This window comes from Aquarana catesbeiana, linkage group LG13 (assembly GCF_042186555.1).
Source record: "Aquarana catesbeiana isolate 2022-GZ linkage group LG13, ASM4218655v1, whole genome shotgun sequence".
Lineage (NCBI taxonomy): Eukaryota > Metazoa > Chordata > Amphibia > Anura > Ranidae > Aquarana > Aquarana catesbeiana.
The window spans coordinates 60,265,034-60,279,510 of record NC_133336.1 but is presented as its reverse complement, the minus strand read 5'-3'; the positions used below and the strand labels follow the sequence as shown (position 1 = coordinate 60,279,510).

At 38.5% G+C, this 14,477-nt stretch overlaps 1 protein-coding gene across 6 annotated transcripts in view; it reads left to right on the top strand.

Annotated features, from left to right (window-relative positions):
• Positions 1–14,477, top strand: part of SYNE2 (spectrin repeat containing nuclear envelope protein 2) — a 582,128-nt gene that overhangs the window by 259,568 nt on the left and 308,083 nt on the right. For all 6 annotated transcript variants that reach the window (XM_073609718.1, XM_073609721.1, XM_073609720.1 and 3 more), the window contains 3 exons: positions 4,333–4,485; positions 9,574–9,812; positions 12,009–14,088. In XM_073609718.1, the coding sequence (XP_073465819.1) occupies positions 4,333–4,485; positions 9,574–9,812; positions 12,009–14,088 (2,472 nt within the window). The remainder of the gene's footprint in view (positions 1–4,332; positions 4,486–9,573; positions 9,813–12,008; positions 14,089–14,477) is intronic.

Below are 14,477 nucleotides of genomic sequence, written 5' to 3'. Positions count from 1 at the left end.
GAAGTGTTAATTAGGGAATCAAATTTTTTGCTATATGCCACATGGATTATTCTTTCTTACTTGGTCAGAATATCCACCTGGAATTCAGATACATTCTAATAATTCCAAAATTCACATACATTCCAAATCTCAGGTCTATTCATGTGTTATAGGATTTAATTTAGTAGGATGTATTCAGAAGTTGTTTTATAGATATGACATATTTTCTGCAGTTTCTATATGTACCCTTTGGTAGATATATATTACATGTCCACTCAGGCTCCTACTTGTCCTGTGTAGCACTCTGTGATGCTTGTTGTTTTTTTTTTTTTTAATTAAGTTCATTAGTTTTTAGATTCCATCTCGGGGGAAAATTGAAAGAACCCTCCACTCCTCCTGCCCAGGTTGCTCCTGCCCATTCAATTGTTTGTATCTTAAAACTCAGTGGTTCACCACCGCAAACCAGGTCAACCTGATCTTGATGCTGTCTCCTAGTCAGGACAGCATCATGTAGTGCTTTGGAGTCTTTAGGACCAGTGAAGAACCATCTGATGGACAGCTAATGGGAAATGTCACCAGGCAGCTACGTGGGCACGTGAAGAAGGAACCTTGCACTCTGCATTCCAGAAAAGACAGGACTTTTGATTTGGCACATCACTTGACTTAAGTCTTGGGTAAGTATATAGGGCATTTTTTTAAACTAGTTGGATAATTAGCTAGAGGGGCTGGAGGTATTGTTTAATGGAGGGGTATGTCCTTGGCTGGCAGTTTTGATGAGTCTTTATTCTAAATGTATTGTGTAAATGTCAGTTTGAGCTACTCGGCTTTGCTTTTCCTAGCCAAATCATCTAAGAATAGTTGGATAAACATTGTAAATGGATCCTGGAGCTCCACCTTATGGCTGAATAAAAGAATACATAATATAATGGGGAAAATGGCTGAACTCTATAGAAACTAGAACCTCTGATCTGAAAGAACTATATCGGGAGAGCAAAAGAGATGAAATCTATGGATAGTTTTGCAAAGGACCTGTAATTGCACTCTCTGTTCCTGAAGGACCTAAAATCTAGAAGCATGTGGCAAACTACTGTCTGTTCTGCTTTTGTGATTAGGGAAAGTGTTGGTTAACTTCCTATCCACCCTACCCTCCCTGCCTCCTTTGGGGATTGGGCAGTGGGAAGAAGGGTTATACCGTATGGGCCATCTGAACTGTGACTACACCTATAGTAATATATAAATAGGGATATGGCTTCCTTGCCGCAGTGTTCCTTATGATTTGTGTACTAAGAAACTATTCAATGGATCTTTCTGGCTATAAGATTCTGAGTGATTATTTAAACACTTGTTCATAAAATAAAGACGAGGTGCTACAAATAGGTAACGATTTTAGTTAGATGCAAGGATGAATATAGTACATATAAACAGAGAGAGAAATCTACATATTGAATATACAATGACGCTTTAGAATTTCATAATGTAATTTTTTAATCTTTGGGCTGCTGAAGGTGAGATCTAAGTAAGTATAATTTTATGGTAACAAAGTGTTCTCGTTAAACATTCCATGTAACACATTTGCCTATTAATATGTCTTGTCATCCTATAGAGTGGAAGCAGCTTATGTTTTAAACAGCGTAGTGTGTAAAGTCACTAGTATTTACCACTATGGGTTAAATACACAAAAAAGGAACATGAGTGCGCCAATCGCCCTACTTTGGGGTGATGGAGGTACTCTATTACATGCCAACGTCCCTTTTTCAACTAGAAAGATTGTTCATTCCCCTTAATGAGACTTTAAAGGGGACTTATCACAACACATCTAATTATAATAAAAATTAAAGTAGTTTGATTGATACAAAATCCTAAAAAATGTTAAAACATGTAAGTACGGCATAACACACAGCTCTTGTATAATTTGTCCTAGAAATGACAAGTGATACGATGCGACTTTCTTCACGCATGTCAGAGAGGTCAGATCTTCATCAGGGTTATCTGGAGTATAACATTTCTACAATACAATTTAGACATATATAATGAATTCTAGTTTATAACAATGCCAGTTTTTGAGCAAACATATTTAAATGGATCAGTTACAACCACGTGGACAAGGTGTCCACGTGATCTGGGAGCTATGTGTTATGTTATACTTATATGTTTTTTATTTTTTGTATCAATTAAACTACTTTAATTTTTAATATAATTACATGGGTTGTGATAAGTGCCCTTTAAGGGGAATTTACAGTCTTTATAATTCCACTTTAAGTCACTGCAACTCATTTTGCAGTGAGGCGCTTTGCTTGCTGTGAATTTATATGCTGAATTCTAACTCTGATGCCTCCACTGTATTTGAGTGACAGATATACTATAAAGGTAGGACCATATTATTTTTGATGTGTGTCCACCCAGTCCATGGTGATTTAGTTTGTGTACGTTGTCCAGCTTTTCTTGGCAAATCAGCTGTAAGTACAGCAAATGACCTTTGTATAACAGATGGAATTTTAATGTCATCACATTGCTGGTTCAAACAAGAATGAGCATTATTTCCCACATTAGGATAGTAGGAAGAAAAACAACATTAAGAACATCACTGTTCCTTCAGAGCTGCTTTTAACCAGGAAGAGCCACAATTATAGTGATCTGTAAAGCCCATTCACATTTTTTGTACACCACTCTTTAATATTCCTTCTTTGCCAAGGGGCAGCTGCCTACCAAAATACTTAACTCCAGTCCCACACATGAGTTCTTCAATGTGCAGCCAGGCCCGGCCCCTGCACAGCCTTGCAAGATAAAAGTCCTGGCCCAATCCAGCTCCTACTGCGTGTGCCCTCTGCTCAGCCCATTTATTCCAAAGGCTAAAGTCACACTTCTCTGGATGCCTTGAAGTCACCATTGGTAAGGACCAGCCATAGGAATGAATGAGCTCAGCAGCATGCATGTACAAATAGTAACTAGACAGGGCTGGGACTTTTTTTCAGCAAAGGCTTTGTAATGTTGCACAGTGAGGAATTTGGGTGCCTGGCTGAAGGTAAGTACTTTAGTAGATGCGGTGGGGTAAAATTTAAAGGGCACACAAATGGATGGAAATGTCTTTAAACAAATGCACCTGCCTCCCTGAGCACTACAACGTGTTTTTTTTTTTTTTTTTTTGTGAACTCATGTGTAATGGTCACCTTTCATACAGCTGTTTTTGACTTGTTAGTGCTGATTAGTGCAAAGTATAGAAATTGTCTGTGGATGAGGGATTGGGGAGTTAGGAGGGCCAAAAGGCTTCCTACTGGGAATTAAAGCTTTGCCTTAAATTACAATCATAGGTGTGCGCAAGGGGTGTGCCTGGGCACACCTTAATCCTGTGGTTGGAAACCTGTCAATCGCAGACAGATGACAAGTAAACCACGGTCCTTCCTTGCTGACCCCTAAAACCTGGACAGGAGGAGGTGGAATTTACTGGAACCAATCTCTATTTTCCTGAAAATAGGCTTCTCCTCTTCTCCCTCTGGCTGACGTTCAGCAGCTGCCACAGGAGTAAAGTACAGGGGATCTGTACCAATATATGCCACCCCTCCTGTCCCTCTTGCTCTTCTTTTTGCTATCTGGGTACCCCTGTGTGTTCCCTTTCACCCCCCCCCCCCCCCCCAATTGTAGACTGGAGAGCAGGGAAAAGGCCAGTAAATATGTCATATGTGTTGGAGCTTTGAGGTGCACACCCTAATGCAATAGGCTGGGCATACCTATGATTACAATGGATTCTTTAGTCCTAATTTCCTCACTAAAAAAGCAAGTTGGTGTTTATCATTTCAAGATAGTCAGTCTGAGAAGTCAACATTTTTAGATTGGTTAGTCTTCAGAAATTCCAATAAAGCTCCAAAGCCTCAGAAAAAGGTATTCTTCAATTCTGCTCAGTTGCTGGAGTGAAGCTCATAGGGAACTCATACTTTTTATATGAATAATTACAGTGTATATACCCATTTTATAGGTGGAGCTTAGTGGGCTGAGTCAGTCTAAAGTCAAGATCATCCTACCATAATTCTCACCTCCTGTCTGTGTGCACATTTCAGATGTTCTCCACACAATTGCATGTCCCTGCTTTTCCTGCTGCATTCCCTATTACATAAAATAGATAAAAATCCCAACAAAATTGCACCCTCCTTATGACAGCCACAGCAGTATAGACCTAGAAACTCAAGCATAGATAAATCGCCATTAAAGAGAAATAACCAATTTTAATATACAAATTTGATAACTAAAAGATTGAAACTTTTTTTTTTTATCATCTCCATCACCACTTGTCAGTTAGTATTGGTTACATAAACTAAATGGGTATGTTCTTTATTTGCAAATTTCTCTGTCATTCTACAGCATCTTTGCGTACGGGAAGATGATAAAATTGAGTCTGACCAGAGTCCAGAAGGATTACATGTGGTAATGTTAAAGAGCGGCATTGAAAATTTAAAGAAAAATCCACCTCAATTAACTTTGAATGAATTGGCGCAGCACATTAAAGAAATTGAGGTAAACCGCATTTTGAACTTGGAAATACTTATATTTCATTATTTTGTGCATTTTGTTGGTGTTTTTGAGTTCTGGCGGTTTTGTATTGGCCAATATAGAAAAATACCGTCTGTGACATTTATTACTATGTGTTTCTGCTTCCTGAGTTTTCATCTCCTCCTTGGTTTTTGTTTTGTTCTGTGGGGCTGTCTGCTCTCCAAACAATGATGGCTGAAATGGCGTATTTCGTGGCAACAGCCGCACTGTTGTCATATTTTGGAAAAGTAAGGGAGAAAGCGAGGGAGGACATGGAGATACTAGGTTCATCTGATCGAGAACAGAGGGGCCAGTTCTGGGTCATGTACAACAACCAACGTTCACTTAAACAAAAGGAAGAAAAATCCTACGAGCCACAATGATCTTATGCCAAAAGACTATCACTACTTAGCTGCACGCCTAGATCACGTCTCATGTATCGTGCAAATAATCCAAAAGAAAGAATACGCTGCGCTAGAGTGTAATATATCAATCTGTATATAAATATAAGATCTACCCAAAATACAAATATGAAAATTGTGTGCAGAAACACTTATATCATATATGTAACGAATAACCCCTCTGAGTGACTCAAAAAATCACTAATCACTTGCAACATTGTTTGATCAGGACTGTTTATCACGTCTATTGTGGGGCACTAAGCACTTTTTGTACTTTTGTATGCACCTAATGTATTTGCTTCATTGTTCTATGCACGTTGCACTTTAGTGTGTTTGTTTTATATTCTATTGATATATTTATAATTTTTTACGTTTACGTATTTATATGTTATATATTTTGGATTTATCATTTTGGATTTATCACTTTTTGATTCACTCAGAGGGGTTATTCGTTACATATATTCTATAAGTGTTTCTGCATACAATTTTCATATTTGTATTTTGGGTAGATCTTATATTTATATACTGATTGATATATTACACTCTAGCGCAGCGTATTCTTTCTTTTGAAACCAACGTGCACTTGAATGTCAATGTTCAAGTTCTAATAGATTTGTTTCTTTTCTTTGCTGTTTTTTCTTGTTATCGTATTGAATTTTTTTGAACCCCTTCACGATGAGGGTAAAATAAATCCCATGAACTATTTTTGCAGCTTCCACACATATTTATAGAAATGTACATATCATTGCAAACTTTTTTTTTTTTTTTTAGGCCAGATTTGGCTTTCACTTGGCAATACAGTAATAATGGGGTATATGGTGCAATACGTGTTTGTGCGTTCATAAATGTCTATGCAGAACAGCAAAAGGTTCATGGAGTCCACTTGGAGCACTCAGGGTAACTTTCTGCTGATTTCAATGCACCAGATGCAGCACCTCTGAAGAGACTGTTTTGTATGGCTCAAATTGCATCGCATCCGCACCAAAATGATGCAGGACCCTTTTTTTCCCCGCATCTGAATCGAATTGCATGGGTGTTCACATCCATGCGATGCGATTTTGGCAATCACACTGCGTTTTGCAATCTGTTTCGGGGTGTAAATCTAACATTGACATCCACAGCAGATCGCATGGAGATTGCGCTGCAGTACTATGCAATGCGGGGAAATCGCATCAGTGTGAACCAGGGCTGAGTGTCTTTCTCTGCCACTGAGCCCTGGTTCACAATGATGCAATGCAGGAAATGCACAAGATTTGCTGCGTTTCCCTGCATAGCAATCGCATGGCGTCAATGCAATCTGCGGGTGTCAATGTTAGATTGTCGACACCCCGAAATAGTTTGCAAAACACAGTGCGATTGCCAGAATTGCATTGCATGGGTGTGAACAGGTGCGGAAAAAAATGATCCTGCGCCATTTTGGTGCGGATGTGATTTGAGCCATTACAATATGGTTCAAATCGCACCGCACACACATCACATGTGATGCGCATAGGAATGCGGTGCAATTACTATGCAAATCGCATTCCGTGTCCCACACTGCAAAAGTGTGAACTCAGCCTGATAGCTGTTTTATTAACAAAGCTCACCAGCCATCCACTGTTAAATTTATGATCGTGTAAAAACTGGTAGCTATTTAGTGTCTGTGTGCTCTCTCACCTTGGAGCACACAACAGTGCAAGCTCCTGGCTGTCAAAATGAAATGGAAATCCCATTGTGGACAGGAAGGATCTTAAGTTCGCCATATGAGAGTTGATCTCAAAGTGACCTGCATGGCTATCCACAGAGCACTTGAACCTGCTGTGATCTTCATGTCATTTATGCCATCTTGTGAATGTTACCCCTGCTTTGTAAAAGCTTTGCTCATTTTACTCCATTGAAAAAGCCATTATTCTTTACTCAGTCTCAGATTTTTTCATAGTTTGAGAAATACATGTGTGCAATAGTGAATGTTTCCATTCTTATAATTGTTGCCATCAGTGTGTGAATCTTGGCACCAAAAAAATTTAAAATTTTGGTACCGAAACCAAAAATTCAGGATGCACCAAAACCGAAACGGACAGTTTTAAAAATATATATATATATTTTGGGTGGTCGTGAAGAAGGGCGTTATCACTGTTAGTCCGAAACGTCACTTGAATATGCCTGAAACTTGATGTCATTTTTTACAAATAAATTCTTACTTTTTGTGCAGCAATCCTCTCTTTAATTTTTTATATTTTAGTCCCTGAGAAGGACTAGATTGCTGGCACAATATTTCCAATAGACTGTTCAGCTCACCTCACCCATTGACTTTCTTATATATATATTTTTATATATAATTGTATATTTGACTTTTTAATAGCATGAATTTAAATGAGTATGAATTAAAAAAATAAAATCTGGTAACGTAAAACAAGGACTTTAATAAAGTAACACAAAAATTGGACAGAAAAAGAAATACAAAATTAAAATAAAAAACTTTCAGAAGCTGCACAATAATACAAAGTTATGTCTGCACTGCAGTACATCTTGTAACAAAGAATAAAACAATAAAGATACAACATTGATTGCATGCTATTTAGAAAGAGATGGCATTCAATAGTATGTTATACTATGCTAACAAGAGGGTAGTGCATTTTAAACATGTACCCTGTTAGTATAGTAATAGTAATCACTACTAATGAATGCTATCTCTATCTAAATAACATGCAATCAATGAATGTTGTATTGTATTTTTATATTCTAATTTCTAGTAGTTTGGATGTCAATCTTCTACAGTTAACTTCCCAAAGAGAGCAGTTGGAAAGATTTCCAGCGGTAATGCTCACCTTTAGAATGAATATAGTAGCCACATCCATGCAGGAAGGACGGAGCCCGCTCTCCCACAAAGCCCTGTATGCTCCCGAGTCCCAACCAGGGGAACGTGCATGTGGGCCGCACAGTGAGTGACCTGGCGGTGCTGCCACCGGGCATGTGCAACCCAGGCATCCTTACTGTGCAGCCGCACCTCTACCCCAGCCCAAAAGAACAAAATATTACAGCGCACACATGCAAAAAAGACATTTACCTCCTGCAAGGCTATTTAAAACACCTAGACATTTTCAAAAAACATTATCGAAAAATATGGGGATTTGGTCACACCATATTGCTATATGGTGCTTAAGCCCACTTACTGCGACAAAGTACCCCATGGTTAGTGGGTCCTACACTATCCATAGACTGGGAGATCCTGCTTCCCTGAACCATGGGAGCCATACACTCCTCTATATGGGAGAACTAAAGGTCTCCACCTATGGCACAGGTGGACACTAATGAGAGGCACTGATGAGCCCAGCACGACCCACAGCCATTATCGGCACCTTTTTTTTTTTTTTTTTCTTTTGCCAAAATGCCTAAAACACCATTTTCCTCTGATATGTTTCGGCACATTTCTCTACTTACATTACTTGCTTTTAGTGGTGCGTTCAGAGATGCTCATAGTGATACTGCTGTATTTAAAAAGCAAGACATCTATTACCACCAGCCAAGAAGATTTTTCTGTCTGCTAGTGTAAGGGACTGTGTCAAATTGCTTCTCTCACCGTACAAGTCAGAAGAAATGCAAAAGCAGCTTAAAACAGCAATTTCCTGTTTAAGAATTTCAAATGCAGGTCAGAAGGAGGTCAAGTGCAGATCAAATGCACTGTTGTGGCCTATAACAATGCCACACTTGATTTTTGAACCTCCGAGATTATCGGACGAATGATCATCTGGTTTTTTTTTTTGGTTTTTTTTGCATACTAAAGGTGCTAAAGTTACGAAAAAATTCTCATACAACAGAATAAAAATTTGGAAATGATGGAATGTTTTGTATTGTATTTGTATTGTATTTTTGGATGACAACTGTACTGATTAAGCTAAAATCATACGAGAAATTTTTTTGCGTGCTTGTCCCATTGGATAAGTTTGCATGGATTGTCACGATCGGCTTTAAAAAATTTTGTACTAACGATCAGATTATCGTACGTTTGCTTCAGAAGTGGTATTTTTCCTTATGATTTTCTGATCGTGTGTACGAACCTTAAAGTGTAAGTCTGGGCAAAGACTAACTCTAACTCTAAACCTGCCCCATTCTAAACCTAATCTAACCCTGTAAAGCAAAAATCGCTGTACTTATTCTGCAGCCAATCCAGTCCAGTTTCTAGCGGCAGAAGCTGTGTGCAGAAGAGGACCGACAATGCCTGGGAAGTGACGTCACCCATAGACTTCCTATGGGGCTTCCGTTGTCAGTTACCTCTCCTGTACCCACCTCCACACTGAAGCTGCCGCTGACAGCTGATGCTGGGACTGGACTGTATCGGCTGCCAGGTGGGTAAGTATAGGGATTTTTGTTTTACATGGTTGGATGGATTAAGTTTAGAATGTGGCAGAGCAAGTTTAGTGTTAGGTTTTGCCTGAACTTCCACTTTAAGCCTGGTGAATATTCTGAGTTATTAGTTTTGGGGACAAATAGTTTTAGGACATTTCCTATTCTTACAAAGGTATAATTTTTTCCAAATGAAAAATCAGTGTTACAACTAGTATTTTACTTATCCTGAAGTAATCATTTTTTATATTCTGCAAGAAGACTATAGTTTTTCTGTTAACAAGTCTATGGATATTTCATAAAAAGTAGGTTTTATTTCATATTTTCTTCCTTCCATTTTCCACTTTAGAAGCTTCATAATGACATCTCACGAACAAGGTCTCAAGAGTCTGCTGTTCAGAAAGCCAATGGAGATAGCCGAGGCTCTGAGCTTTTACTGTCAAAGTGTGAGGATCTGCTGAATGAACTGACCGTTTTGAGAACTGAAAAGAAAACGCTATACCAAGTATTTAAGAGCTTCCAGGATGCTTTATGTGCTGCTAGACAGGCATATCAAATGTTGTGTAAGGAGAAGGAAAATCTGAAAGTGTAAGTTGTCATGTCCTACATATGTTGCGCATTTGAAGAATGGCTAATTGATTTGACCAAAATACTGTATCTGTTTGCAAAGTTGTTCAACTCTGCATATTAACAAACGCCCACATGAGGAAAAACCATTTTGGGTAGAGTGGAGGGGGATATAATTATTATTCATTTATTTATTTTTAACAATAAACTTTAGTAAGGTTGACAAAAAACAATACAGACAGCAGTGGTGTGTCCACTCCAATTGTGAAATACGTACACTAGAACAATTATACAAAATCCAACATTGGCGTCACAATGAATAGGTAAACCATATGGAAGAAGAGCAAGAGTGTTCATATACATCCACTCGGGATTATCAGCCCACCCTCAACCCCCTGTCACAATGTACAGAGGTGAGAGCCCAATCGTGACCATGGAGCATTGAAATCACCAAGGTAGGTAAAAGGAAAGGGAAGGAATAGGCTGGGGGGGTGGGGGGTCTTTCTGCTTAGGTGTCAATTCATGTATGGCAATTAAAGTAATCAGAGCATGTAATAAGGGTGTCTAAGGCCTTGTCCACTACAGAGTCAACTGTCGCGCCTCATCCCATTCTGCCAATATGTTAGGGAACTTCCATGGGCAATTATGCCCCAAGTATGTGAGCTTATAGAGGGGAAGGGCAGCATTTACCAAAGCCCTCCACTGCTGTACAGTGCGAGGGGCAGTCTCCTTCCATTGAAGCAGGATTGTTTTTTGAGCATAGCAGGCTGTGTAAAACGCAAACTGTTTATTTGTTGTTTTTTTTTTTATGGCGGGTGGCATTGATAGTATCTCAAATCGCTAGTTTCCCAAATTTGGAGTTCAGAGCACTAGTAGGAGAAATCTTCCAATGGGGACACTAGTTCTGGTGACACACTGGAGAGATTTTCTCTCACTTCCTGTTTTGACTATGGGACGTGGAAGAAGGGAACTCAACCCATTGGAACACAGATGACAAAAAATAAATAAATAAACTGACAGGGTTATGACCCTCCCTTACTCTATCCAAAATGAAAACAAAAAAAATGTTTGCTTTTTGTTACATTTTAAACTAGCATTACTTGTGTTGCAGCCTAATGACTTGAAAATGTTTATTGTTTGGTAGTTGAGTGGTTAAAAATTGTTACCTAGGCAAAGAGATTCTAATTTTCTTAGAAAACATCAATCATAATAGTTGCAAAAAACAAGTCTTGCTTTACCTTACCAGCTTTCTTGGTGTGCCTGTGACCAACCTACTGTATGTTTTATTACTAATAGTATTGAGCTTTGAATTTGGGTCAAACTCAAATTAAACCCAGATTTTCAAAATTCAAATTCTGTGGAATTTTTCTAATTTGAAATTTGAATTGCATTGAAGGGACTTTTTTCTGCTCTTTGGAGAGCTGCAAATGACTGTCTTCCAAATGGGAAGCCCCCACATCCCCCAACTGAGTTTTCTTTTGTTTGCCTTTCAATGGAGCAAAATGTAAACATGAGAAATGGTCTTCCATTGACTTCAACTCTCTAGTTCAAAATTCAAGTTCAATCATTTCCTTCCTAAATTTGCCAAATTTGGGTTGAACTAGTTACTACTAAGTGGCATTTTATTGAATCCTGCAGTAATTCTCTTAAAGATCCTTAAAGAAGTGTTTCTAGAATTAGCTTTGAAAAGAACAGCGAGAGGAAGGGTAACTTGGTAATTTCTCATACCTCTGTACTGTCCTTTCCAAGAAACCGCTTTATTAAAAGTAGGATTAGAACACAGCAATACTCTATTTCTTGTCCTTGCTATTTTATGACTAGAATCAGTTGTTGCCATAGTTGCCCCATAGATTATATTGCAGCAACTAATTCCACTGAAAAAATTGCAGGGTTCAGTACTAGTTTTAGGAAAGCTGAATCTCAGAAAGGACAGAGTTAAGTGTAATGACTTACACTTGTCTCTCGCTGTTTTTTTCAGATATAACTCTTGGAGTTCTCCTTTAAATATAAACCAATATGTAATGTCTCCCTAAGTGTTCTATTTGCAATAACCCCCTATTAAAAAAGCATGCACAATTTCTATGTAACTAAAGAAAAGCAAATAATACTTCATGTAAAACGTTATTTGAAAAATAGTAAATGGTATTTTTTTATTTGAATCTGAAGATTTTCCCTCTTCAAGACATTCAACTCTGACTTTTTTTTTGTTCATTCCAGTGCACCCACTGAAAGCCATACAAGTCAGCTGGACAAAAGAAAACATTTCCTTGATAAAGTGGAAAAGGAAAAAGTTACCTTGCATGTCCTGAAAGCTGAACAGGCTAATATTGGTTACTTAGGGATATCAAGCAAAGACAAAGACAGAATAGAAAATGAAGTGAATCAAATAGAAGATCTATGGGAACAGATTGAGTTCAACATTTGTAGAGAATGTGACTGCCTTAATAAAGAAGCTGAAGAGTTTGCTGTTCTCAAGGGTAAAGTGGATGATATTCGGAGCATCATTCAGGTCCAGCAAGACCTGCTTGATCAGCCCTCTCCTTCTTCAGAAAATGTCCTTAATGCTTCATTGGGCCTTTTTGCAGAGATGCAAGCCATTAAACATTCGTTTATTTTGCTAAGAAATGCATGTGACTTGCAGATGAAAAGAACATGGGCCGTAAATGAGCGCCAAGACCTGGAAAACTCATTGGATAGTCTGCAGAGAGAGCTGGAAAATCTTGAAGAACGCGTGAAAGACCGTCAACTTACACGTTGTCAGACACCAGATGCATTCTTAGAACAGTGCCCATCTCTACAACCTATATACAGTTCACTCTTGTGGGTGAAGAAATCACAAGAAAAGTCTTCCTCTGAAAAAGGTATTGCACTTCTTCTGGGAGATGTAGAGTGGCAGACCACAACTTATAAAAAAGTGCAAAAAGAAATACTGAGCAGAAAGTCTGCTGTAGACTCTGCCATTGGAGAGTCAAATCACATTGCTGTAAGCTTTGATGAAGCCATGTCCAAAGACTTTAGCTCTTTCTTACAACAATTGCAGGAATTATATCAGGAACAGATTATACAATCAACCTCAAGATTACAGCAGTTGGAGATAGGATGGGAAAAGAGGAAAGCACTTTTTTCAGAAATTGAAAAGCTCAAAGAATTACTGCAGTGTCTAGAGAAAGAAGCAACTCCAGTCAAAAGAGGAATATTTACTGAAACAGAGCTATGTGCACAGCTGAATTGCTTAAAGGCCAAAACCACAGAAATGGAAGAAATTGAAGGTCTTGTCTTGACACTTCTCAGAAACAGCCAGAGCTATCACGGTGAGCTAAAAAGCTCTGAGCAGTTATATTTAAATGACATATTAAGAAGTCTTAAGTCGAAGGCAAGAAGAATACGAAGATTAGAGGAAAAGACATTTTGTTACACCAAAAAATTGCTGAGTATTTGTAACGACTTTCAAGAAAGGTTGACCTCCCTCCATCGAAATTTAAATGCATTGCAGCCCAGTGAACCAAAAATGCAAGAAGAGGTTTTGGAACTAGACAGGGAGGTTTTTGAAAAGAAATTACAACTTTCCCAAAATGCTGTCTCGTCATCCAAAGATCTCTTGTCTCAGATATTAAGATATAAGGACTTGTTCAAGGATAACAGGCTTCACTGGGATGATTTAACCATTGATGACTTACAGAAGAAATGTTTAAGCTTTACAGAGAGAAGTGGTCACTCAGAACATTGTGGACTAGAGCAGGGACATTACCAAGAGCTGTCGCAAAAAATCAGAACAATGGTTTGTTCCCTGCAAAGAGAGTCTGACACTACTGCAGCCAACTTCGATATTATAGCTGCTCAAGTGGCATGTAAAAAAATAAAGAAAATAAGTGTGTTAATTGCTGAGGCACTGGGCTGGTTACACACACAACAGGCTATTAATGTGAACTCCCTCAGAGATGAAGAACAGTCATTAACTGTTTTAGCAGAAAATATGGATCGATCATACCAAGCTCTTAGCCAGCTTGTAGGTGATTACTACAAGAGCACAAAACATTCTCAGCATCAAGTGAAGCAAGCCTTGTACACTTTAAATAAAATTGTCAGAGAGCTCCAGGAGCCATTTCTTAATGAGCTGGATGAGAATGAACTGCAAGAGAGGTTGCTGAGACTTGAAGCTCTCGGAGAAATAAGTAAAACAGAGGTACAAGGTGTATTTTCAGTGTCATCACTTTCATCTACCGATGACCTCAGCAAACATCTGCGGGAAGTAGAGAATACTGGCCAACAAATCGAGAAGAGGCTTTCAGAACAAATTGTAAGTAGTGCTATATTACATCTCCTTACATAAATGTCTGAGCTGTCTTTGACAACCTAAACATTTGACCAATGGCTATAAACTTTACACAAACTCTTCCACTGAGAATCTTCTTTTAAAGTGGGCTAATACTTAAAGGATATTTTTTTGGGAAAAAAATAATAAATGCACATTTTCTTTATCATACATCATGGGACACAACAGAGCAGCTATAGTAATTACTATCTTGGTTATACGCCACCTATAGGTGAAGGGACACTGGCACACTAAAAAGATAGGAAGTCCCCCTCTATATAACCCCTCCTTCACAGGAAGCACATCAGTTTTTTCACCAGTGTTTGCAAGGTGGTGGTCACTGATGTGATACATGTGCTCTTGGAGCATACTTG